We start from the raw sequence: 25,748 nt of genomic DNA, 5'->3' as shown, positions 1-25,748 counted from the left end.
GGGCGGGGAGCAGCCGGGTCCCGGCGGACACAATGGGCTCCATTCCGTGGGGACGGCTCGGGCGGAGTTTCTCTCCCCGAGTTTTGGATTCGTGTCACACGCTGGAGAGGCCCCGAGTTAATGAAAACTCTCTGTCTCCCTACAGATGGCTTTCCGGATCCCGCGGTCGGCGCGGGGGATAACACCCGATGTGGCCACTGACGCGCTGTGATTTCTTTCTCTCCCCGTCTGCTCCCCTGCCCTCCATTTCGGTGCGAGCGGGGAGGCTGGCCGAGTGAAGGGCTGCTCGTCGGATCTTCTGTGGGATCTGCTCTGCCTGGTGTTGGAGGGTGGAAGCTTTGTGCCTGGGAGTTGTCCTGCCCATTCTTCTTCAGGAGTCCAGGGAGCTTTCTCTCTGACAATGATGAAAACCGAAGGCAAAGGGGAAAGGACTTTGAGAAGTGCTTCTCCACATCGAAATGCCTATAAATCCGATTTCCATGCTATCAAATGCTCATTCGATGGTGTAAACAGTCCTGAAAACGCTTCCAACAAAACGGGCTTGCATCAGAAGCTGAGCACCTCTTCCAATGGAGGAGGAAATGACCCACACAGTCGAGGCAGAGCTGCCACTTATGGCAATAGAGTACACAAGATCAAAAATATGTTTCTGCAAATGGGAGGCTCATCTTCCACACCCTCTTGTGAAAGCAGTCCACCTGCTGAGAACAAATTAATCAGCCGGGCCACGGCAGCAGAGTACGGACCTTCTCCAGGTAGCCCATCTTTCCTCATTGTCCAAAAAAATAATCTTAATACAAGTATCAGCCCCTGCAGCAGTCCTGTGGACTTGTTGTCTGTGCCTTCTGCTGCTGACAAGGTTATCCGTAGCAACGATGAGGCAGACTTGGACAAAGTTGCCCTGGCAGAAAAATTTTCGGAGACCAGGAAGCTATTTGAGAGAAATATAAAACAGCAGAGTTCGGTGGACAGATATTCCCCCAGCAAATATGAAAGAAGTGAGGATAAGAGGAGACGTGGTTCAGCTTCTGATTGCAGTAACGTGGTGGACCACTTCAGTTTTAGTACAGAAGCAAGTCTTCCGGTTGCGTTGGAAAAAGTTGAAAATCAAGGTAATGAGGAGCTGAAGCAGCAACATCCCAATAGTGGTTCCAAATCTTCCTTCCTGAATGCAGGACCCATTTCTAGGAGGCTGGAAAGCTTCCTGGGTGACAGTGATACTGAAGAATCCAAAGAAATTTCCAAGAATGATAGTCCTCCGAATCAGGACCCTTTGAGAGGCCACCACAGATTGGATTCATCTGCTGTTGCTGAAGGATGTCCAGAGAAGGCTGCATCCACCAAAGTGCCTGTAATCCTCAGAGATGAGCTGAGTGAGGCACTTGGAAAAGACAAAAGAGAGAAAGTGGTACTTGAGAGAAGCCTGTGGGATATGGGCAATACGCCTGGTCAGGAGGCTCAGCGGAGATCGGATAGTGTTCTCTCCTGGGTTTCCCCAACGGAGAGGACTTGTGCTGAGCTGGTTGTACAAGATGAAACCTCGGGGCATGAAAAAGAAGATTTGGGGGAAGATCACGTTGTTCAAGAGGATCAGCTGCTCAGATGTCAAGTACAGGAAGGGAAGAAGAGTGACTATTTCTTGGAGGTGGTAGAAGAGTTTATGGAAGGCAGCAAGACCAATTGGGAGGAAGAAAGAGATGGGATGCCTGTAAAAGATGGTCCAGTTACACATGTTCAGGATGTTCTAGACCAGGAAGGGGATACTGAAGAAGAGGACCAAGTGGTAGAAAAGCAGAGTGAGAATTTCAGTGCTTTTGGAATAGAGAATGCAGCTTTTGATGACGACAGGGATACAGAGCCAGAAAACCAAGGGCCTGAAGGCAAAGAAATTCTGGAGGGAGAGGAGGAGGAGTATATGTATGACAGCGAATATGAGGAGTTTCCTGGACTTTCTGAAGAGGAAGATCCAGAGCCAGACCGAAAAGTGAAGTTCTCAACAGCTCCTATCAAGGTAAGGACATTTGAGATTTTTTTTAAATTGTTTTGCAGTCAAAAATACACAGGAAATAATTTTGTGGTGTTTTGTTCAAAGCTCTGAAAACTGTTTTACAAGTGTAAGTTTATGGCTTTTATTCAAAACTGAGTAAGTTATAACTTCTCTCTTGTTTAAAAAATCTGTAAGTTGGTCACAAGTGATTTCTATATCACAGCAGCTTCATAAGGTAGCATAGATTTTTACTAACTGGACATTTTCAGGAACACTAAACTTTTAGGAGTAGATACAAACACATGACCTTTAATCCTTGCTTTCATTTGTTTAAAAGTGAGGCATTGCGTTAGGAAGAATTTTTTTGGTTTTATTTTTTGTTCAAAAGTTTAAAAAAAACCCCAAACAAAACAAGAAAAAAACCCCATAGCAAACCTTCAGATTCAAGTTCAGACTTGTTTTCAGAATTAACTGTGAGAAAATATCAAATGACTGGTTCCTGCTATTTATGATTTTAGAATTCTCTCTAATAATAACCTTATATAACCTTATATATGTTTGGGTTTTTTACTGGCTTGGTAAACAAGCTGTAGGAACATTGACACGAGTATTTTGGAGTTAGGAAGTTGCGGAAGTAGAAGTTATAGACTGGATAATCAGGAGGAGTTTAAGTTGCAATGCTAGCAAAATAAAAAGATTTTGGTCTCTGATCTTCGCTTGCTAAAAATATTCACAAAATAAGTCATTCTACAACTCACACCGTCTTTACCCATAGCCTCATTGCAGACTTCAGTTATTCTAGTCTGTCTTAAAGTCTGGGAGGAGAATTGGGAGATGCCTGCCAGGATGGAGTGGGAGACTGTCCAGGCTTTCTCAAGCATACTCCTCTCCTACTATTACATGAATGAAAAATATAATCTTTAATAAATAGTTTTTACACTTTGTTCATATAGAGTCAGGACTCACTTTTAGTGATCAGAGAGATGTATAAATTCTGTGGACTCCTGTACTTCCTGCAGCAGGGAGCTGTAATTTCCCGGTTTGCTAAGCACATGCCAGTGCTATACTCCAGAAAATGTTTTGTGGGTGGTAAAATATGAGTTTTGTTGCATGTGATTTTTTTTATAGTCTCCCCATAGACAGGCTGACTTTATATGGCTTTCTTGTCGTTGATGGTGTTTAGTGGTGACTTGGAGTACTGAAGGGGAGAGTGGCTCTGCTGAAAACTGCATAATGAGTCTGGTGATGGCTGTGAGAGAGCCAGAGGGGCATCAGTCCGTTTCCCCCCGCATTTGTGCATTGAGTATCTGAGGAAAGTGCTGTGTAGAGTCTACTGTAAATGTGTGTTCATTGAGTGACTGCTGGTTTCCTGCTGTAGGCAGGGTTTCACTGATCACTGCTGAAATCCTACTGAAGCTGTGGCTGTAACAGACTTTTCCTGCCTTCTCTGTTATGTCTATGCCAGACTTAGTTCAGAGCATTAGTAGAAATCTGTGTGCCAACTGTGATGGAAACTGTCATGTAGACAGAACTCAGTTTTTGGTAGCTGGCACTGTTCAATTACAGCTGCTTCTCTGAAAGCCACAGGAGCCAACCTGTACCAGGTTATCAATTACACAACCAAGAGATAAACGGTTAGTAGCAACTGTTAGCAGTTTTCCATTAGGAATAGCATACTTCTTGCCATAATGGCCCACTTGGACTGGCAGAATAAACTGTATTTAATAGAAGTATGGTCAGTGAACTTTCTTTTTAAGGCTCTAAAACTGAAGTCTGTGATACTTGCCTTCCTTTATCCCTTTTCAGTGAAGCTTGACTATATCTTTCCTATAATGGGTTTAGGGATATTGTTCTCTTTTACATAATTTTCAGTAGCTTTTTTCCCTCAGTTCTTCATGCCAAAGCAATGATTTCTTTGCCCTGTCTGCCTTTTTGTTTCATGTTTTCTATGATACTTAGTGGGAATGAGTATTGTTATATGGTTTCAGCTTTTGTGCTCTGTAAAATAAAGAATTCTGGCTTTCTTTGTACTTCCCCAAAATCTTTTAACTTTTTAGAAAATTCCACTTTTACCTCACAGAAGGAAATCTCTCTTGTTTGACTTTATGCATAGATTTTAGAGCATTTTGCATTGGAAGAGAAAAAAAAATAGCCTGAGTGGTAGCAAAAGATTATTCCTGGTCCCCACCACAGCTTAAGAAGTGCCATAGTGAGAAATGCATCCTAGTAGCTTCTATTTTCAGCTTTATTTAGACTAGAAAGTTTGACGGAAATGTGAGTGCCATTCCAGACATCCACAGCCACTAGAGGAGAGGGTCTGTGTTTCTCCTTGTCTTGGATGCTCCTGAGAGAGGCCAGGCTGGTCTTGGCTTTCTGGCTGTTTTCCTTATGCGCCTCTCCAGGGATCATGAAGAAACCATCTCTATCTTTTTGCAGTTGCTGTTTAGCAGGTGTCTGATACAGCTGGAAAATCCAAACCATTCAGAAGGTGTTTGGGCAAGAAAAAGCACATTCTCGGATCATCAGGGTTCTGCAGTGATGGATCTCTGGCCATTGTACATGATACACCCAAAAGGGAAGTTGGATATGTGTGTAGGTAACAGATATAATTTGTAGGCACCCTAGAAACAGTATTTATGCTGCAGCAGCAATGTGAACTTGATTACTGTTTCAAAGTTTCTAGTCAGTTGTAAAGTTGGCGAGGCTCTTGAGTGAAAGGAGACTGTGGAGCTCCCAGGGGACTTGTAAGGTAGCTAACGCTGTTAGCACTGCGTCTGACCCATGCTAGAGATCCATAATTGTTGACATCTGTAGCAGGGCTTAAGAACATAATTTGATCTGATAATTTCAGGAAAGATGGGACATCATTACGCAAATACTCCATTATTTTGAGTTGCCCTGTGCCTGTGAAAATAAGCATAGATTAGACTTTTTCATATAAATGTTTCCATTCTGTAGAAGCTGGTGATAAATGACATCTGGGAAGTTTTCTTACTTACCATTGGTGACCTGACTCTTTGACTCCTTCTGCTGTTTGATCTCTGGAGACCTTGAGGAACATTATGTCTCAGTTGCTTGTTTTTCCTACGGTAGTGAAGAGTGTGATACTGTACAGTTATTTGAAGAACTTCACAGACTGGGTTTGTGTTATGGTACATGAGCTATTTTTAGTCTCCTGTTGCCAGATATGAAGCCAGTAAGGAATGTAAAGCACACTCAGCTGTCCAAGGTATTTGCAAGGGAACTGAATTTGTGTTTGTCTTGAAGTTTTCTGAATAAACTGTATAAACAATCAGCATTACAGACGGTGCAAATAACATCAGGTAACTGTGCTGTCATCCCTTTATATTTCACTTTGCTTTTGTAATGTAGAGGTTAAGCTTGCTTTCAATTATGTGATTACCTTGAAAGGCTTTAATTAACATAAATGTAATGACTGAGTGCTGTTTCACATTTGTAATTTTGAAACTTCCATTGGGAAAGCAAATCCTTATTTCTAAATTGACTCCTTGAGATGTTTTTACCTCTGACTCTCTCAAACTTTGTCCTCAAAACCTTTGATAGTGCTGTGACTAAGTTCTGCAATGATTTATGATCTTTAGAAATTCTGTAGCCCGCATAAACTGAAAAGATAGCACAGCTGCTATTTGCTTCCGTAAGTCTGTTTAATTAGCAGTGTTATCCAGTTTATGTTGCCTGGGAGTGTCTCTGCAGCTTTTTGCGAATAATACGTTTTTTAAAAATTGTTAAGTCAAGAACACGGTTTTTTTTGAAAACAAAACAAAAACAAACAAAAAAACCACCCACAAAACCCCCCCAAACCTTCATAAAGGCTTTACTTTTATATTTGTCACAGTTGGGCAGAAGTTTAAACTTATTTCTTAAATAAGGAAACTGAAAGCAGTTTCATAGCTTGTGTGTTGTCCTAGTCAGCCAAGTATCAGCTGTTTCTGAGAGAATATGGGAATCCTTCATAATATTGCCATTATTCTTGCACATCAAATAGAGCTGTTTTATGTATAGCTGGGACACAAACACTAATCTGGAAGGCCAGTTCAGGCTGGCGTACTCTTCAATCTTAGTACAGAACTGCTTACTGTGGAAGTTAATGAAGCAGTAAATGAAGATACACTTGGATTAGATTTCCTGTATAACACCGTATCTGTAAATGCTTACCACTTTTAGGAGATGCACAGTTTTTCTAGGTCGATGTGTAATCTCCTGAAAACAGTTTTAAGAAAATGTTACAGAGTAGTGCTTCAGCTTCATACATCCTCGGATTTTTGATCTGTTAACTTCTAGACTTATGACATCATACACAGAAAGGGATACAAGCTACACTGACTGGTGGAAGATACCCAAACCCTGGAGTTTCTTCAGTAATTAGAAAACTGATGACTGTGTGAACGGTCAGTTGTCAGCCCTTGGTCAAGCACTTCAGTAAAATACTTCTGTGTTAAGAAACAAGTATGTTAAGTGAATGTAGGTTGATCTAGGAAAACAGAGATTTGATCTGAGAGTAGATTTAAACAGAATTTACTTGTACATGGTAAGTCATCTGCTTTTTTTTCTTGATGCAAATAGTGTAAGGATCTTTTGCAATGACAATTTATTGTAACTCATAGATTTTAATTGTTTTGAAGCTCTGTTTGTCACTTGCATCAACATTACAGCATTTGTAACTTAACATCATAACAACTGTATTTTATTTTTATCTCCAGCTTAAACCCTCCATGGTACTTTTCAGTGACTTTTCACAAAAACTAACCCTTGTTGTATTCTGCCTGCATGTGACAGTATGGCATTTCCTGCTGGCTAACTTAACAGTATGAGATGTTAAAAACATGGATACTAACTGGAGGAAGAAGGTACATATGTTCACACACATGAAAAATTTTGTTATTTTAGATTTTTGAGGGTTTTTTGAGGAAAGATAATCTTTAAAGTCTTATTGAAATTTCAGTGTTCATAGAAGTTAACGTTTATTAAGTCTAAATGCATTTAATTCTGTGTATAGATTTACCTGGTTTTAGAAGGTTCCATATCCAGTTTTTCTGATGTCTTTGTGATCCTTGTTATGTTTTGATTCCATGACCTTTGCTCAGCTCTCCAGAAAGAAGCACTTTCAACTTAAGCTTTCTTTGGCTTTTTTTTTTTTATCATATGTCTTCTAGTTTGATTTTTAGGAAGCATTTGATGCGTAAGTTTTACAATGGTGGATTAAGTTGGCATTTGAATAGTTTTTGGATGAGAGTCCAGTGCCAGGGCATGGGGCTGTAGAGCAGAAATCTAAACCAGAACAGAAAAAGCAATGAATTTCTTTTTATATCCTGGCTCACTGCTGGAGCAGCTTGACTCTTTACGTTAATATCTCAATGTATTTCTAACTTAATTATTCCCTGAATGCAGTTATATGGCATACCAGCTGCCCTGTTTGATGTACTTGATGGTGCTATAAAACTATAGACAAATAAAGAGAACGCTGAGTTTATGGGTGTCAGGTGAGGTGACAGTGAGAATGACACTTGGCCATCCTCACTCCTTTTTCAGTCTGTCTAACTTCCCAGCAGTTTCACCTGGATTTGTCAGGGAAGAGAGAGACATTTTCAATGGTATTTTAAAAATACTGCTTGGTTTGGGGAAAATTAGCACCTGTATCAGAGTTGCAGATTTGTGCCCTCGTTAATGGCAGGGCTGCAGCTTTAGTTTAAGTTACTTGTTCTTTTTGACTTAATGTTAGGTGATCACCATGCCTGTCCAGCCTGTGCTGTGTTTTGCTCTGAGAATAGCTGTGGGGAACAGGAGGGAGGATAAGGGGATGAATAGGAGGCACTTGGGGGTTTCATGGGAGATGTAGTCAGAAGAAACACTGAGGAAGTGGCCAAGGTTGGCAAAGATTAGCAGATCTATAGGAAACAAGTTCATTAGCTCAACAGTTAATCTGCTGAAAGATTCAGTGTCAAAAATGATGGTGATTGCTGTTATTAGCACCTGAGAATATTTAACCTAGACTGATAAAGAATCAACAGGCAGTAGTTGAAGCTTCTTTGAAGTCTACCTTTTGAGATGGAGAAAATAAATTATCCCTTTTCATACCCTTCTAACATAGAAGGATATCAGTAAAAAGAAGAGCACCTCTATTATCTGAGTACATATTTTGTAATCTTCAGGTCATGATGGTGCCATGTAGTGGAGTTTTTGTACAGGGTTCTTATATTTTATTGAGTAGTAAAATGTTATTCCAAAAGGCAACATGCAAATTCTTTAGATTTATTTCTCAGTCATTTTCCTCCATCACCCTCTGATGTGTCTTATAGTGAGACGATCCTCCTTTTCAGACCTGGGGTATTGATCATTGCTAGTGATAGTATTACTACAGATTAGTTGTTTGAGTTGATCTGCTGTGGCAGGGTTATTTTGTTGTTGTATCTTCTTACGGCCTTTAGAAAACAGCCAGGTGGACTATGTTTATGTTCATTGTTATTTTTGCTTGTTATTTAGATTCAGTCAGGTCAAGATTCTTGTTTTGGTGAATACTAAATAAACACACACATTTAATTATTCTGTATTGCTAGGATTAAATTGGTGGTACCAAGATACCTGTGAAGCTTATGGATGTTCAGAATTGAACCACTTTCTTTATATACAGTGTCTTTCAGGAGACAAGATTTTTTGGGAGTGCCCCCCCCTTGTGTGGTATTGTGGGTACTTTTTGCCTCTTCTGGTCGTATCCTATTTATTTGGATTTCAGTCTTCTTGTCAGTCAGAGAGCAATGCCACCTCCGCTGAGAGTACAACCAGGTCACAGCAGAGCTCCGCTTCCACAGAGGGACAACGTGGATTGTTTCTCAACTGCTGCTCTGCATGTTTGAAATGAAATAAAATAAAATCAGTGCACCGAATCTGAATAGATGCTTTTCTCTGTCTTCAGTATGTCTTTCACTGGGATTTAAAAGTTAAATACCTGGAAGTGAAAGAGTTTTTCTCCTTCTGGAGTAGGTAGCGTAATGGGACTGAAGCACATACCCTGCTGTCTTTCTTGCTCTCTAGCTAGCTCCAGTGCCTTTGCTACTGCAGTGAAATGCAGAACTAGAGAATACATTTTCCTGGTTTTATTGAGAATTGAGTAGAGAATAGTGAGCCTGGTAAAAAACTGGTTTATTTATGATGAAATTACCCATATTAAATTCTCTGTACTGTAGATCTGAAGCAAGGTTGCACTTCCACTTTGATGTAAACTGACTTGGTTGGGGTTTTTAATTAAGTCACGCAGAGCTACAGGATCAAGTGCATAAGTGTGTGTAGACTGCCTGTCCACCTGTTTGGTAACAGAAAATGCCATGTTGAGTGCAATGGCGTATAATATTAACTTATTCAACAGTTACCAGCCATCCTGAATACTTTTTGAACAAGAGTAAAAGTGTGTTTTTAAAAAAAAAGTAAGCAAGGTATTTCTGTTTGCTCATTAAAGAGTTGATAGTGTGAATTGACTTAAATCATGTATAGTCACTTTTCACTTAAAATATAACAAGTAGTGGTAATAAAATAGTAACTGAGTAGCTTTTGGAAACAGAAGGTCGAGTGCGTAGTGGTAACAAGATGTCTACTTTAACTTAAGAGGGAGATTGTCAGAGTAAACTGTGAAGTGTACATTATACTTCAGTCCTACTTCAGTGCTACTGTTTCAAATGATTATTCATGTTTGCCAGGGCACTTCACGTTTTGCCGGGCATTGCAAAGGCGATCAATTTGAAAAGCTGAAACTGTTCACTGTTAGATTATTTTCCCTGAGCTGTGACTTGCATTTTGAATGTTTGGCTTCACTGAGCATCAGTAAACTCGTGTGTTCAGAGCAAGAGTTGTGTTTCAGAAGGAAGGTGAAGCAGGCGGTGCGGCCGTTGCGAGGTGTGGTGTGGGACTGGGGTGTCAGCAGCGCTCTGTGCCTTTCTCCGCGGTGAAGTGGTACTTCAGCTGCCTGGGCAGGTGTTGTGAGGCTTTCCAGCAAATGCTGTGGTATTACATGAGAATTTTGAAGCAATGTTGACATTGCTTCTGTTCCAATTACTTGGGAGCCCTTCTGGGCAGTTATTGATTTCTAAGTCTTGCTGTTTAATTACTTTTGTAATGTTACGCTTTTGATCAGGCACAAACAAATTAATACGGGAGTGGACATCTTTGAACTGTATTTTATGATGCCATAGCAGTTTCATGCAAACACATCGTAAATGGCAAAATTAACATTCTACTAAAACTAACATAGTTCTTAAGTAGAGCCTTTTATGTGCTGGTAAGAGTTTGCATTAAGCAACGTTGTTGTGATAAGGCTGTTTTCTGTGATAGCACTGAGATTATAATAGTGGAGATTTTTGGTTCTGTATGGTAACAGGGACTGAACAGTGAGATCTTTTAGCCAGTAGGCTACTCTGAGTGCTGATCTTGATGATGTTGACATTCGCATCTTCAAAGAAGGAGGCAAACTGAGTTTTGCATTCAAAAAGTGATTAATTTTTCTAGTGTGAAGAGTGCAGTTTGTTCTGTCTCCAAATAAACATATTTGCTGTATAATTATACATATATAATTATATAATAAGTATATATTTTAAAATCTCTGATTATGTATCTCAACAATTTAGTTAAAATAATCCTTAAAAATTCTGAACTTTTTTAGATTCGAATTATTTTTATTCATTCTGAAGAAAAGAGGTCTTGAGTGTAAAAAAGAAATTATTTTTTCAGATAGAAGGGTTTTTTGTCATTTATTAGCTTGACAGGATCCAGAAGTTATTGTTAGGTTAACCTTCTGGGTATATAACAAGCTATGGCAAAAGGTAAAATGGTAAAATTCACATGGTTTCCACAGTAAAATTAATCTGGTTTCTCCTATGTTGAGACAATAGCTCGTGTTTGCTAAATCATATCTTTTAAAAATATCACTTGCACACTAATAACTTTACAGTCTCTGGCTAGCAGTGGCTTCTAAACAGTAAGATTAGAATTTCTTTTGTCCCTAATGCATTTGTTTCAGTGACTAAACCCCGCCAGACACAGCACAGGGATGAACTGTGTTTAGCTTTCCCATCACTCTTCTAAACTGTGTAATGTGTAATTTATTTATTATCCACATTTTAACTGTGTTTAATGTTACTTTTACTGCTTGGCAAGAACAACTTGCTAAGCCCTTCTGTGTTTTCTATATTAGTATAACAGTTTTACTGTTTCCATCTCATAAAAGATTAATACTATGTTATGATTCCACATGTACACAATAAAAATCTCTGTCTTTTGCCCTTGACTCTTTGGCCATAGTTTTCTTAGCGTGCTCTTGCTTTTCTTTTGGTCGTTGCAGTGTTTGGCTTCTGGTTATATAGAAGTTTTGCTTTTCCTCTATTCTTTGCAAATTCATGTTTTTCCTCAAAATTATTTTTCTGAGATCAAGGGAGGTTTTCTTACTATTTTGAAACAAGTCTATCTTGTCTTAATTGTGAGGTATGGGTTTTAGAATATTACCTGAACGCTCTTACACGCTTCTCTCACTTTAAGAGAATGGTATGATTTTTTTCTCTTAGTGGATTAGTCAGAATTTTTTTCAGATAGGTTTTTCTTCAGCTAGTGTGCGTAAATATTAGTAGTCTTCAGTTGCATAGATGTTTGTGCTATTATTTTATGAATAACTATTATAAAGGTCACTGCAATCTAAGCCACCACTAATTTTAAATTCTATGATCCACTCCTGGCAGATGATCAGTTTTGTGTGAAAATGGACAAATTCCATGAGACTCTCAAGTACAATGCTATTACTTTCAGGTTGGAAAAATATTTAATAATTTTTAGAAATTACAGAGATATTTTAGTGCTGGCAGCCTAAGTCTTGCAGTCTATGTAGTGTATGTAATGCTGTTATGATGGTGCAACTTTGCTTCCCCCAAATTTCTAGCACATAAATGCTTGTGTAAGGAACTTGTCATCCCTTTGCTAATGTAATTCTTCAGTAGGTAGTGACCACTTGCATCATCCTCTGCTTTGTGAGTCAGAAAACTGAGTTATAAAGGATCAAGAAAATACAGCTGTCAGTGTCTCCAAAATTAATTACTACCATTCTCCAAATTTTGCTCATTCAGCCATTTGTTAGTTAGTGGTCTTTAACATTTTAGTCATATTATTAGTACAGATCATGTGTACACTTATTTATAAACAAACAACATTTTTTTATGCCCTGGTATTTGATTTCTTCTCAAGAACTCAAATATTCTCATTAACAAGCTATAATTTGCCCAGTCATGAACTTCCTTTTTAATATTGGTTTAAAATTCATTTTATTATAACCTGACTTAGTTTAAAATTAATCTTCTTATAACCTGACTGTATTTTTAGAGAGAGAGTTTTTTCTGTTGACATGTAAAGAACCAAACTAGACTGGTCTTGTTCCAAAGAGAGAATAGTGCTTCATTAAATGCTTCTGCTTCATATCCTACTTCCTGATTTGGGGGGTGGGGAAGGAGATTAAATTTAAAGAATTTGGCCACCTTGTTTCTGATAGTGATAGAGTACAGATACTTGAGACCTTTGGATGTTTTTCTTTGTCCCTTTTGCAGATTTTTTTGTAAAGTTTATGGGAGACAGATACTGTAACTGTCATCTTTCTGTGTCCAGTTGTTGCCCACGGGTGTCTGTATGATGGTCCAAAGGGGTTTATTTACCTTTATGCATGATTTAGGAAGAACAAGATTTCAGGAAGGTTCTTTTATTGGAGTGAAAAACTTAAGACTTCCAAGAGTGGGTTTCTTCCTTCCTTTTCAGACAAGTGGATCTAATCTTGCTTACTTGGCTGCTGTATGGCTATGCCATGTTTCTGGAGCAGCTGTTTTGCAGAATTTGGTGAAGAGTGTGCAAAGCTGTCCTCCAGCTGTAGTCTGGAAGTGAAGCAGTAATCTCCCCGTGAGAAATACCGAGTTACATTAGTTGCATTTTGGTAATCTGTTTCAATAACCATTTTCCTGTGTCTGAGGCTGCTGCAGTGCAAAGCCAATGCTGTATACTAACGGATGTAAATTCACTGGGAAAATGTTAATTACAGCTAATTACAGTTAATTCTGTCTTATTTACATGATTGCAGTTACCTGTCTAGGTAGTCTTAGTGGGAAAATAGAAAGTTGCAAAAACTCAGTAGGCGAGTGTAAATTAACTTTGTGTCAGCACTGCATGTTCTTGATTAGGGAGATGGCTGCTGCAGCTGCAGTCCATAACTGTTTTTTGTCTTACAGTGATGTTGATAAAAACACCCAATGCCTGCAAAAACTTAAACAGATGAACCTTGTTTTTCAGATAGATGAGGAGTGATATATAATTTTTTCTTATGAATTTAAATACAATTAATGAGCATACTGATAAGTGACACTAACCATGTTACATGTACCTTGTTCTTCCTTTCTAGAGTTCTGCCTTAATTTGTGTTGTTTATCTTTTATTTTTAACCATTCAGAAATTCAGCTGGAGTGAGTACTAAAAATAGTAGTGTATGTAGCAAGGCATTTCCTTTTCCTGGGAAACTGCGTGATTCCCTTGCAAAATCAGAAAACTACGTCTGTTTGAAGTGCTGCAATTGGCAGATACTGGTGGGGGGGGGGAGAAGAGAGGAAGAAGGATTTGGGGGAATGTAGTCTTAAAAAAACCCAAAAAGTCACACTATGTCAAAGAGGAGATGACTGATTTCCTTGACCAATTTCTTTTAACTCTTTGATGCATTTAGAACATAAGAAGTGTTTCAGGAATTGTTTTGAAACTTCTGAAATGTTACTTCTGTGCAAGTTGGAAACTGTCTTACAGCAGCAGTATTTATTAAATTGATGGTTGTTTAAAAAATGGGATCTCTGAAAATAACTCTTTAATTTCATTAGTGACTTTCTTTCATGTTTGGAAGGGGATGGAAAAGCACTAAAAAAGTTTTCTGTTACCTTTCTTAGGTTTTCAGTACTTACTCAAATGAAGACTATGATAGACGTAATGAAGAAGTTGACCCTGTGGCAGCCTCAGCTGAGTATGAACTTGAGAAAAGAGTGGAAAAAATGGAAGTGTTTCCTGTGGAAATTGAAAAAGGTGCAAATCAAACCTTGAACATTTGCAGGAGATACTATGCACACAAAAGAAAATTTAAACTTTATTTTTCCTGAACTTAGGTCTTGAATTTTTGAGTGTGTGTTCAGGCCTACATTTGTGGCTAGTTGTGTTGAATTTAGTGAACATTAACTGGACAGACCTCTACTAAGTGCAAATTGTCATAGATAATTGAAGTTAGGAAGGCTACATTAATGAGTGACGGATCTGCACCAAAATAAATACAATTCATAAATCTTGCCATCTCTTCCAGATACCATGAAGCTTTGAATCTAACAGGCAGTCATAACTACAGAACAAAAAGGCTTTAAGTAGTATCTAGATCAAAAATAAGTTGGGGGTTTTTTTTTAAAGTGGTTTTTATATCTTTTGGATGGAAGGACTTGGAATGCTTTGAAACAGCTCGCTACTGCTAAATGTTACATCTTGTGTTATGTGGCTAATGTTAGATTTTTTTAATCCCTTAGGTGACAGTGGTCTGGGCATCAGTATTATTGGAATGGGAGTTGGTGCTGATCAGGGACTGGAAAAACTAGGTATTTTCGTAAAAACAATAACGGATGGTGGAGCTGCTCAGAGAGATGGACGGTGAGTTTTTCATTGAACTGTTTGTGCTTTTTACAAATTTCTAACTGAGCCAAATTGTTTTCACTGGATATGCTAAATACTGTGAATAAAAGTACAAAAGCTGAATGCAGCTGCACAAATATTGCATTCCAGCTGTATGTTAATTCTTTAAAAAACAAGGTTTTTACTTATTATAGGACATTTTTTCAAATTAAGGGTAGATTTGCTTACAGCATATATGAGAAAAACTTAGAATGTACCCATGTGTAAAAGTGCCACAAAATCATGCTGACACCCCAGGACACCAATCACTGTGTAAATAGTGTAAAAAAACATCAAGGCACATACTGTGTAAATTTTAATTGGTAATCTCCACGGTAACTGAAGATCAGGAGATTGTTTTTAAGCAATGATTTTCTTGGGACTCAGATTTTCTCATTATAAATACTAGTAAGTTTTAAGTGATACTTGTCACGTCAAAAATTTGTCAAGCCAGAATATTTTGTTGAACTGATAGCTAAGCTTTTACTTATTTTGCAGAATTCAAGTAAATGATCAGATTGTTGAGGTTGATGGCATAAGTCTGGTGGGAGTTACTCAGTTCTTTGCAGCCACTGTATTAAAAAACACTAAAGGCACGGTGAGGTACGTACGTTTTCTATGAAATAATACTTTTTTTTGGTAATTTTTCATTAACGGATAATACAAAACCATAATCCGAAAGTTTTACAAAGACGTTGTTGAAGGCAATAGTATGGCAAACTAATTTCTTAAGCATATCTTAAGCTTTTTGCTGCAAGGTAACTTGTTTTTCTACTGTAGGTTTCTGATTGGGAGAGAGAAGCCAGGGACTCAGAGTGAAGTAGCCCGCCTCATTAGTGAGACCTTAGAGCAAGAGAGATGCCTGTATGACCAACACTACGTTCATGATGATACAGAGCAGGTAAAACATCATATGTACTTACATATTTTTGAAAGTACGTTTACCGCTGCATGCAATAACTTCTGCAAATGGAATAAATGTGTTTTGAATCAAATTGCAGTAAAAAAAGGATAAAACAGGCAACTTGTTGAAAACAGAAAATACAGTCTTAATACATTACTGTTATCAAGGTACATGGGTTGTCACCACCTGCTATACTTCCAATTTATCAATTATCCAAAAGATATTTTCAAGAATCAGCCATGTGTGATTGTTTTGTGCATGGCTTAGCTCTCTCATGTTGTTTTCAAGTCATCTTTAAAACTTAGCATAGGTATAAGAAACTAAAAAGGAGCAGTAACTAGTTGAGAAAAGTTTTGCAACTGTTTAGTTTCCTTGATTGTGTGCTTTTGTTATTGCCGCTACCATAATGTGAAGTGTGTCTGTCACAGAATGTAATGATTTTCCCATTTTGTCAGGATGATGACTATGATGATGACGATGATACATATGAGTCACATTTACATGGAAAATCTGTAGAAGTTTTCGATCTTCCTGAAAATGAAGATATCGGTTTACCACTGGATATGGATTCAGCACAGTCCCTTCTTAAATTTAAAGAGGTGTGGTAGCAGTTTCTTAAATATTCTTTGTGATGCACTGGGGAGCATCTGAACCTTTTAAGACTTGGATATAATCTCCTTCATGTCCCCCTCATAGTGGTTTTGGGTTTGTTTTCCAAATGCTGCCAATAAATCTCTCCGGTAAATGTTCCTTGAAATGTAGGTGTTCTGTATTTTCTGATCCCAGCTTCCCTATACATATTTATATTAAATGGTCCTTTGGTTTAAGTTAAATAAAAAAAGCCCTTGAAAACAGGCATTTAGAACCCAACAGCACCTCCCTTCTTGTGATGTCTGAACATTGGATTAAATAGATGTGGTGCTTATCTTAGATCTTCTTTGGCCTATTGGAGGTTGCATTTATTTGCTGCACAGTAGAATGGCTTTAGCTGGTGGGGGATGGGGGAGCATGGGGAGACAAGTATCCCCATTCTGAATGGTCTCGAGTGTTGTGGTTAGATGTTCTTCAGGAAGACAAGAAAAACACATCTCTAATCTCTGAGGTCTTCTCGGAAGTCTATGCTTACATACAAGCACATGACTCTGGAAATAGGCATGGTTTTGACTCAGAGAGGTTTTTTTCAGGTGATCCTTTCTGGGGTTTTTATGGTGTATTTTTTGGAAGTAATGAATTTGTAAACCCAATAGAGCATTCCAGACTGTGAATCCTAACTTAACAAAATTGGAAAATTGGGTTCCCTTTTCCCAAGGTTTTTATAAAGGAGCATATTTGCTTTACTCGGGTCTGTGGATTTTTGTGAGGGATTTAAGTGGTGCAGTCTTTGACATTTACAGGTCTGGACTTCTTTGGTAGGTTTAAGTCCCTGTCATTTTCACTCTGGAGGAGAAAAATATACTGGAAAGAAACTTTCATCAGATGCCATTTGTGCATACATCAACTTATTTTTGTAAAGGATCAGTATTTTGCAGACCTCCTTAAGTTTGCTTTGTTGGTAACATGATGATGTTGTTGATGAAGTTGAAATTTCATGCTACTGGTCACAAGAGAACGTTTACACTTTTTTAGGTTAGGAAGCATAGTGGCAGCCTTCAGCATCTTTTCATAAGTGCTATATTTACTTGGGACACAATTAAATTCTCAGCTAGAATCATTACTATGCTGTTATTAACATAATCTAAATAAAGGATAGTCATTGGATTCATTTTTTTCATGTGTGTTTGGTGCACTATTCCTTGCAAAAAAAAAAAAAAAAAATCCCCCCAAGGTTACAGATGGAAAGTGAGAGTGAGATACAAGAAATAACTAATAGCTGTCAAAAAATGTGCTTTTTCACTCATATATGTGCTATTTTCTTAAGATGTGTTAATGATAATCTTTACTTTTGTCTGAGGTGTAGCCTTTATCCGTTTCTAGTAGTCCTATGAAGATTTGTGGTGTGATGTACAAGGCTTAATTTTAAAACAAAGCCAGCACGTATATTGATAAGTAAAAATATGTAGTACTGTTAAATTTTTAGTTGATTCTGTGTACCAGTTGTCATCATAAGTGCATTGCTGCCTTTTCATTCGCATGGCACATTGAAACATTATTTTAACTTCCTCACTTTCCTTAATGTACAGACAACAATGTGGGGTTTTTAACCGTAGGTGGTCACGTTTTGATTTTTGTAGCAAACCAAATACTGTGGAACTTCTTTGGTTTTAATTGGAGTTCAACTTTTTTTTTAATAAAAGCTCATGATCACTTCTGTAACTGACAAATAAGCTGACTTTTTGTACTATAAAAGAGTTTAAGAATGAAGGGAATTATGGACAAACACTTAAAACTAGCATTTCAAGTGTCATTTTGTGCATGCTCTTACAACTTTTGTTTGTTTGTTTCAGCTGCAGTTAAAACATGCAGTAACAATAGCTGAAGTGAATCAACTGAAGGAGAAAGTAAGTTTTCAACGAATCTTGCTATTTGGTGGTTTTTGTTTTGTTTTTAATTTCTACTTATGAATTTTATCAAGAGTAGGCTGAATGCAGAAGGCAGCAATCTGTTTTGGGCCTTAGGCTCTGTGTGCTCTGTTATGCTAGACAGGCATTTCTAAGCTGAAGAGCTCTGCTCAAATTAAAAAAAAACAACCAAACAAACAAAAAAAACCCAACCCCAAAATGTTCCCTGTGCCATTATAAAATTAATGCTTCAGTATTACTGCTTAGACGGGAACTGAATATAGTGGAGTACTGTATGAAACAAGCTCCCAAACAAATACAAGATCATTTTGAGTGGATAGAACTTGTCTTATTTGAGTATAGATTTGGCACTTACAGACAACAGTTTGTGGCGGACTTTCTGTTAGCAGAAGGTTATTTGTTACCTTGTTTCCCATCTTTTCCTCCTCAAATTTCTGATCTGCTCTGGGGTGAGAGTTTTTTCCAGCTTTTTTTCATTGGTGAGGAAACACTTCTACTTTCTCTGAGAAGGGGTTTCTTGTTCTTTTTGGTGCCTTTTCTGATGATGGAGATCTGTGCATGACCTTTTTTGGAAATATTTGTTGTAGGTGAGCAGCTTCTTTTACTCCATTGCCCTTCTGTGTTGCCTTCCTGAGAAATGTGTACCCTAGGACAAGTTGCAGCACATTGCTGGAGGCTGGTAGCAAGTAGGGAGGGGATAGTGCTTCAGATTGCAATAATTTTAAATAACAGTGTCTATTGGGGTTTGTCTTATGCTCTGCAAATGTTCAGAGCTCAAAAGTGTAGAGAGGCAAGCCAGCCAAACTTTGTTTTCTTATGGTAGTTCTGATTTTGATTTCTGACAGTGCTGCTCCCCCTTGCAGTTTTCTTGAAATTTGGCCCAACTGGATTGCTAAAAAGCAGTTAAAAATGTTGGTGTTAGTACAACTTAATGTACCATTTTTAATTCAATAAATTCTTGGTCTTTTCAACATCTCTGTTCCATCAGCAGGTGATCTTAACTGGCTTCACTTTTGGAGTCATTTCCTCATTGTAAATGGTGACCCCAAAGGAGGAGGCATGGACAAACTAAGCAGTACCTTGCTTGCTCACTTGTTAACAATCCTTCGCTTGTTAACATTCCCTTTTATAATGTGGCTACTGTCACGCTGAAGGGGCCCCATCCTTTTCCTTTGTTGAGGGAACGCTTGGTGTTTTCACACATTAGCCCCAGGAAAGCAAACCATGGGTATATCATAATTTATTAGGAAGACTGATGTCTAATAAAGTACCAGAGAAGATCAACTTGTCTCATTAACTTTGTTCAAAAAGCTGTTGGTAACAAAGTAGTAGTACAGGGAGCTTGTCTGGTACAGGTTAATATTGTGTATCTCCAGTTGCCTTTGAAGGTAATCAAAATAGACCTCTCCAGAGGTATTTAGAGATTGTGAGATCTTGAACAAGTCAACATAAGCTAACAAAAAAGTTCTTACTCATTTTATCTCTTTAAAAAGAAGCAATACTAATGAGGACGTAGTAAAAGATTCTTGGGTTGGAGTTCTAAACTTACTCAGATTAGCAACGGTTGGAAGAGTTGATACAATTTATTTTAAAGTTCAGTGTCTTATTTTAATATTACTGATAGATAAGTAGTTAATTGTCATTAGCTGTTATCTACTTCAACGTGTATAAACAACTGTATTATTTCATCTTTTAGTTTATATTAATTCCTCAAATATTAATCTTTTCAGTTAAAAAATGTTGAAGCAGAAAAAAATGAATGGAAACTGAGTCAAGCTCAACTTCAGCAAAACTTAGATGAAAGCAAAGAGAAAATTAAAAAGTTAGAGACCTACTGGTTAGAGGCACAGAGTTTATGCAAAACAGTAAATGAGCATCTTAAAGAAACTCAAGAACAATGTGATGCCCTTGAAAAGAAATACAACAAGGCCAAGAAGTTGCTTAAAGATTATCAACAAAAGTAAGTATCCCAAAACACTAGGTCTCTGTTTCTTGCTTATGTTTTGTACATTGAGGAAAACTGACAACAATACCTGGGGTTAGGATTTGCTTAACACACTTTCTTTTCATTTGTCAGAGTTTAGGGAAGCAGTGGGCTATACATGCTGAATTCTTCCATACCTTATGTCTCCAGCTTCTGGGAAGATTCTCCAAAATTTTTGCTGCTGCTTTTGATTCTGTACTTAGGAAAATTATTTAATATTTCAATAACTAATTTTTAAAACAACTTAGTTGAGAAACTGTAATGCGTCTGTACTTTTGGAAGGACTATATGAAATTTGGCGTGAGGTATGTGGCAATGCCTTTTGCTGTTTGTGAAAAACACTCTAGCTTTGACCAACTTAAATGTTCCAGATAGGGTAGGCATCAAAGGATATATGATAAGAGCCAGATAAGTGTGATTCAGTCTGAGTTAGGAGTTATATCTTGTAGGGGGAGTAAAAAGAATTCTGAGAAAAATTAAGAATTTCTGTATGTATGTAGCCCATCAAAATGGCAGCATAAAAATAGTATCTTCAATCTGTTGACGAGTTTGGGTTTTTTAGTAAATGTAGTATTGCTTATTAGATACACCTGTGTAAGACTTAGACACAACTGCATGACAACAGTGTTCATTTGTTCTTTCCTCTTAGCTAAAGAGGAGCTAATTGCAAAATACTTGTAGAAGTGTCTTGATAATACAGAACCCAACTGTTGCTTTTGATAGTTGCTGTAAGCATATAATTCTGTTGTCCCAATATCTCCACTTGCTATTTATTTTTAAAGGCAGTTTGCATGATCTTTTGCTCTGTAATCCACATCCAGAAATGTTACTTCGCACAGTGCATTTTTGTGGTGTTTGGTGAGCTTTTTAAAGGTCTCCTTTCCCCCTCTCCTCCCAAGCTTATCCATGTGGAAGTTCAAAAGTACATTAAGATGACTGCTAACATGCTAGTTTCAATTTTCTTGCTGTTTAGCAAATTCCCATTACTCCTTTTACTGTCCCTGAAGCTTTTGCATTTTGTGTAGATGCTCTACACTTATTTTCTGTGTTTGCATGTTATTCCATCTGACTTACAAGAAAAAGCAGCTTTTATTTTTGTTTCCTTCTTGTAATCATTGTTTCATTTTGTAAAACCCAGCCATTGCAATTTCTGTAGGAGGAACCAAGTAGAAACTTGAAATGCAATTTATTTTCCTACAAAGAATTCTACCATAGCTTTTTGAAAGGAAAAATACTGTGTGTGCATGTGTGTTTGTGGAAGAGAGTAAGATGTAATGACTGGAGTCGTGCATATATTTCACACTTTAAATGTATATGCAACTTGCCACTTTTAAAGGTAGAGAGATGGATGTAGAAAAAGTGTTGCAACACATCCTTTTTCAGCCCAGAGTGAATTATAGTGTGGTATCTATTTTCTTTTGAAAACAGTTGAAGCATACAAATACATAGGTCATTTTGTGATGTTAAAAGATTAATGAATTGGTTATACCTTACAGACTGATTTTTTTCAATGTTTACTGACAGAATGCTTTTTAGTAAGTGGAACTGTGCCTGTTTCTATTTTATGTATTTTTCTACGTTTCTATATATTACTGTTTCATAGATATGCATATATTTCTTTCAACAGAGAAATAGAATTTATGAAAAAAGAAGAGGATCATTCAAGGCTACTTGAAGAGAGAGACCAGAAATATGCAGAACAGCTGAAAATATATCAGGAAAAAGTAAAGCAGTATTATATTTTGAAATAAACTAATGCATTCTGGGAAAGTTGTGTCTCACTTCTGAATTTTAATTCTTGCAGATTTCAGAGCTTGAAAGTAAATTAAAAGTATATGAGAGAATGTCATATACATTTGGAGGTGGCAGTTTATTAGAAGATGGCTGTCAAAGTCCAGGCCAAAATAATGAACAGTCAAAGATAAGAGAAGAAAATGAAAAAGAAGCAGAATCAATAGAAGAAAGAATAAATTATTCAGATATGTTAATTTCTGGTAAGTAGGTTGTTGGATCGTTGATTTGCATTTAACAAAAATTAGGATGAGTTATATGCATAATGTTTTTTTGTTGGTAAAAGAAGTGTTTACTGTTTCCTTCTGACTGGGTAAATGTTTGACCTGAGCCAGTGTGGATATTTTTGTTTAGGTCCCCCAACATTTTCAGTATTGTAGTAATGTATTTCTTAAATGCAGTGGGAAAGAAGAGATAGATGGAGAGAGATCCATCTGTTCCTCAGATTCTCTGTTAGTGAAACCAATAATGTTAGTGGGACTAAAACACTGAGATATGTCAGTTAAAATCCCATTAATTTTAAGCTATGATTTACACCAAAACTTGCTATCATTTTTTTATTTGTCTTGCAATTTTATGCCCAGAATGTTATAAACATCAGATGGTGGTTCAAGTGAGAGGCATATTTTTAAAAGATTTGGTAGATGCTTATGTACTTTATCAAGAGTTTCTATATCAAAGAACAAGGATAGAAAAGTACATTTTGGGCACATTTTCTCATCTCTTTGAGAATAAAATTCAGTTTTCAAGACATAATACTATTATATCCTAATGGATTTTATTTTTTTAATTGAAGAAATTGGGTAGAAATATACTTCAAATTAATTAGAAATTGCTATCACAATATGTTAAAATATTGTAGTATTATATAAAACAGTATTTCCATGTAGTAATGATTCACAGGGAGAATAATTCTGATTTAATTTCTGAATATTTTCTGGACAATGAGTTGGAGAACTTGACTACTGGTTTGGTTTTTTTAAAAGTAGTACGTATTTGTTGCAGATTTTGATGCTTTTGTTGGGGATACTCCCAGATTAGACACCAGTGCCCACAAAGCAAAAGCTCAGCTTGCTTTGAAGGTAAAACGCCAGCCACCTTCTCGATCAAAGCTGAAAGAATCTCTTGGGGCTGGACAGCAAACTGCAAATCTACAGGTACTGATATTGGTAGATAATTATGCATTCAGGAACCTGAATGTATGTTTAGTTTTATCTGTACCTCTAATTGTAAGTATTGTCCATGCTTCATTCAGACTGTGGCAAAGCATCATATTTTTATGCTGTATCAAGTGAAAAACTGTTCGGGTTCGTACCGTATAAGTAATCTCTGACATGTCCTTTGTGGCACAGTTAATTTGAAGTTAGCAAAGAAATATGCAAGCTTATTCTTTTCTACTTCTACTTACTGGAAGATTTTGGTATAGTGATGGTGGTATGTTGTGAAATATGCTTATCTATCTTATAATTCCTTCATCTGAAACAAGTTAGTTACCAAATTTTTTTAAAAACTAAACACTTCTGAAATGCTTCATTTATTCCATAAATAATTGTTTAAGTCCACTAAAAGTGTGCCAGTGAAATGTTCTGTCACGTTTCTGGAAAACAATGGTAAGAATTGAGGTGTATGTAGTTGGCATATGAGAGAGCCTGTCATAGAGGGAGAAGATTGAACTACTTCAGTTAGACTGAAGAGTGGCTACACTGAATTGGAATGGCCACGATGTACCAGAGTATTTCTGACTTGGCTAGAGAAAGACGATTTGGGATGTGCAGAAAGATTTGTATAGGGGTAGATAAAGGAAAGTTTATAAAAATCCACTTCATGTGATTTAGATGGTATGTACAAGTGATTACATTAAAATATTGTGAACTGAAGAAGTTTGTGTGTAGCATAGCATATCCTTACATCTCAGTAAAAAGATCCGATAGTAAATTGTTATATGTCATGCTTATCATAAAATAACTTTTGAATTTGTTGAAGGATGAGGATTCAGAAGATGCTGATCTCAACAGAGAACCTTCCACTATGTACCTAACCAAGAACTTAGAAACAAGTGAAAAATTAACTCTCCCACACCTGGATGACATAGATCAAAGGAGTGAAAAACCTGAACAAACAGAAAGCACAGAAAGTCCTCTAGAGTCAAGTCCTTCTGCTTCCACCCACTCTTCTCCAGTACACAAACCAAACAGCGAAAATAGCACAACCACCCTGCGTTCACCTCCTCCTGAAGAGATGGCTCCAAATTCTCCTCAAGGGTACCCCAAGAACGTTAAGCAAAGAGAAGCAAAAGGGAAAGGGAAGGAGACCAAGGGTAAGTCTGAAGGGCTTATTAGTATTTTAATCCTTTGGGGTTAAAGTACTACAGATTTTAGATATAAATTAATATTGAACAGTAAACTACTTTGAGGGAGAATGAATTGACTAAAAAACTATTTACCTGTTCTAAAGCCACTTGGTAACTCTTCAGGAAGGTTTGAAGTTAGCAAAAAAGTATGCATGTTCACTGTATTCTGTTTCACTTACTGGAAGATTTTGATACAACCATAGTGAAGCATATTTCAGAACATACTATCTTTTAACTCCTTCATCTGCAAAAAGTTAGCTACCAAGTTTCTACAAAAACTCAACATTTCTAAAATTATTCATAGCATCAAGAATCTAAAAGGTGTCTACAGGATAAATGCTGTTTCAATTGAACAGTTACAGAAAGGAGTAGGTCTAATTCAGTTTGGCAAAAGCTCAAACCCATAAATCTAGAGAGTCTAAATGGTTGCTTTGACATAAGCTAGAGGGGAGCTAAGTCATTGACAGTGGATAATCAGTAAAAGTCCTAAAATATTAGTCTAGTGTTTTGCAGAAATAAGTGGCAATGTATCAGAGAGTAAGTTCGACAGATTTCCCGATTCCCAGAAAAATTCAGTGTTGACTTAGTGCTTCCAGACGTTACCCAGGTCTATAAACAAGATACAGATTCTGAATGTTACGGCAATTACTGCATTATTCATCTTGTCCTTTTACAATATTTCTCACTAGTAAAAAGTTAGAGGTATTATAATCAGCCTAGTCACTAGTAATCATTATTTGATAGAAATATTTGGCTTTTTTTCTTATTCATACTTGAAAAAGGGATCAAGTATTTCAAATCCTTGATATTTCCATTAGTCAGCTAGCACAATATATAAAGGCAGATTATACTTGCTGTCTTTTCTATACCACTTGGACAAAACCTTTCTTTTGATACCCTGAAAACAGGGTTTGTCCTATACTCTACTTCCTCTATGTGTTTCTGTAAAGTCTTAAACAAAAATAGTCTCTACCTCAGCTTCTGTTTGGTTTGTTTGGGTTTGGTTTTTTTTTAAATCTTATCAAAACAAGTACCTTATATATAAGTGATTTTGTTTTCTACATTTTTTTTGTGATAGCTGAAGCTTTGCAAACATTTTCTTAAAATTGTCAGAGTCACTGGAAGAGTTAATTAATGGACTACATCAAAGATGAGGATTAGTATTAAAAGCTCACTCTTTGTAGGCAAAATGACACTAGATGCTACTTTCTGATAGACTGTTGCTTTCTTACTGCATTTAAATGTCTACCTATTATTTCACTGAAATAATCCTTTCTGTTACCTTCCCATCCATTTGTGTATCAGTCTGTATTTTAACCTCTTGTACTGCATTATAGAAATTAGCTCTTTTCTTAAATATTACCTCTGGAGAGAGAGGTGGAAACTAGTGTCAATATTAAAATTAATTATTAGGTTTTGTATTTAAGTTGGCAGGAAAGATAACCAGTTTAACTGGTAGTTACAATTTATTTGATGTTACATGTTTAGAAAGA

General features: G+C 37.0%; 1 protein-coding gene across 1 annotated transcript in view; it reads left to right on the top strand.

Moving 5' to 3' along the window:
• Window positions 1-400: 400 nt before the first annotated feature.
• Window positions 401-25,748, top strand: part of LOC104465610 (neurabin-1-like) — a 41,412-nt gene continuing 16,064 nt past the window's right edge. The window contains exons 1-12 of the mRNA XM_010078731.1: window positions 401-2,011; window positions 13,948-14,080; window positions 14,566-14,686; window positions 15,206-15,310; window positions 15,488-15,608; window positions 16,067-16,210; window positions 18,056-18,109; window positions 19,861-20,090; window positions 21,742-21,838; window positions 21,919-22,108; window positions 22,911-23,062; window positions 23,889-24,222. Coding sequence (XP_010077033.1) covers window positions 401-2,011; window positions 13,948-14,080; window positions 14,566-14,686; window positions 15,206-15,310; window positions 15,488-15,608; window positions 16,067-16,210; window positions 18,056-18,109; window positions 19,861-20,090; window positions 21,742-21,838; window positions 21,919-22,108; window positions 22,911-23,062; window positions 23,889-24,222 — 3,292 coding nt within the window. The remainder of the gene's footprint in view (window positions 2,012-13,947; window positions 14,081-14,565; window positions 14,687-15,205; window positions 15,311-15,487; window positions 15,609-16,066; window positions 16,211-18,055; window positions 18,110-19,860; window positions 20,091-21,741; window positions 21,839-21,918; window positions 22,109-22,910; window positions 23,063-23,888; window positions 24,223-25,748) is intronic.

The sequence above is a fragment of the Pterocles gutturalis genome, unplaced genomic scaffold, assembly GCF_000699245.1.
Source record: "Pterocles gutturalis isolate BGI_N339 unplaced genomic scaffold, ASM69924v1 scaffold14568, whole genome shotgun sequence".
NCBI lineage: Eukaryota > Metazoa > Chordata > Aves > Pterocliformes > Pteroclidae > Pterocles > Pterocles gutturalis.
The sequence above is the reverse complement of the archived record's forward strand: the minus strand, read 5'-3'. Positions and strand labels throughout refer to the sequence as shown.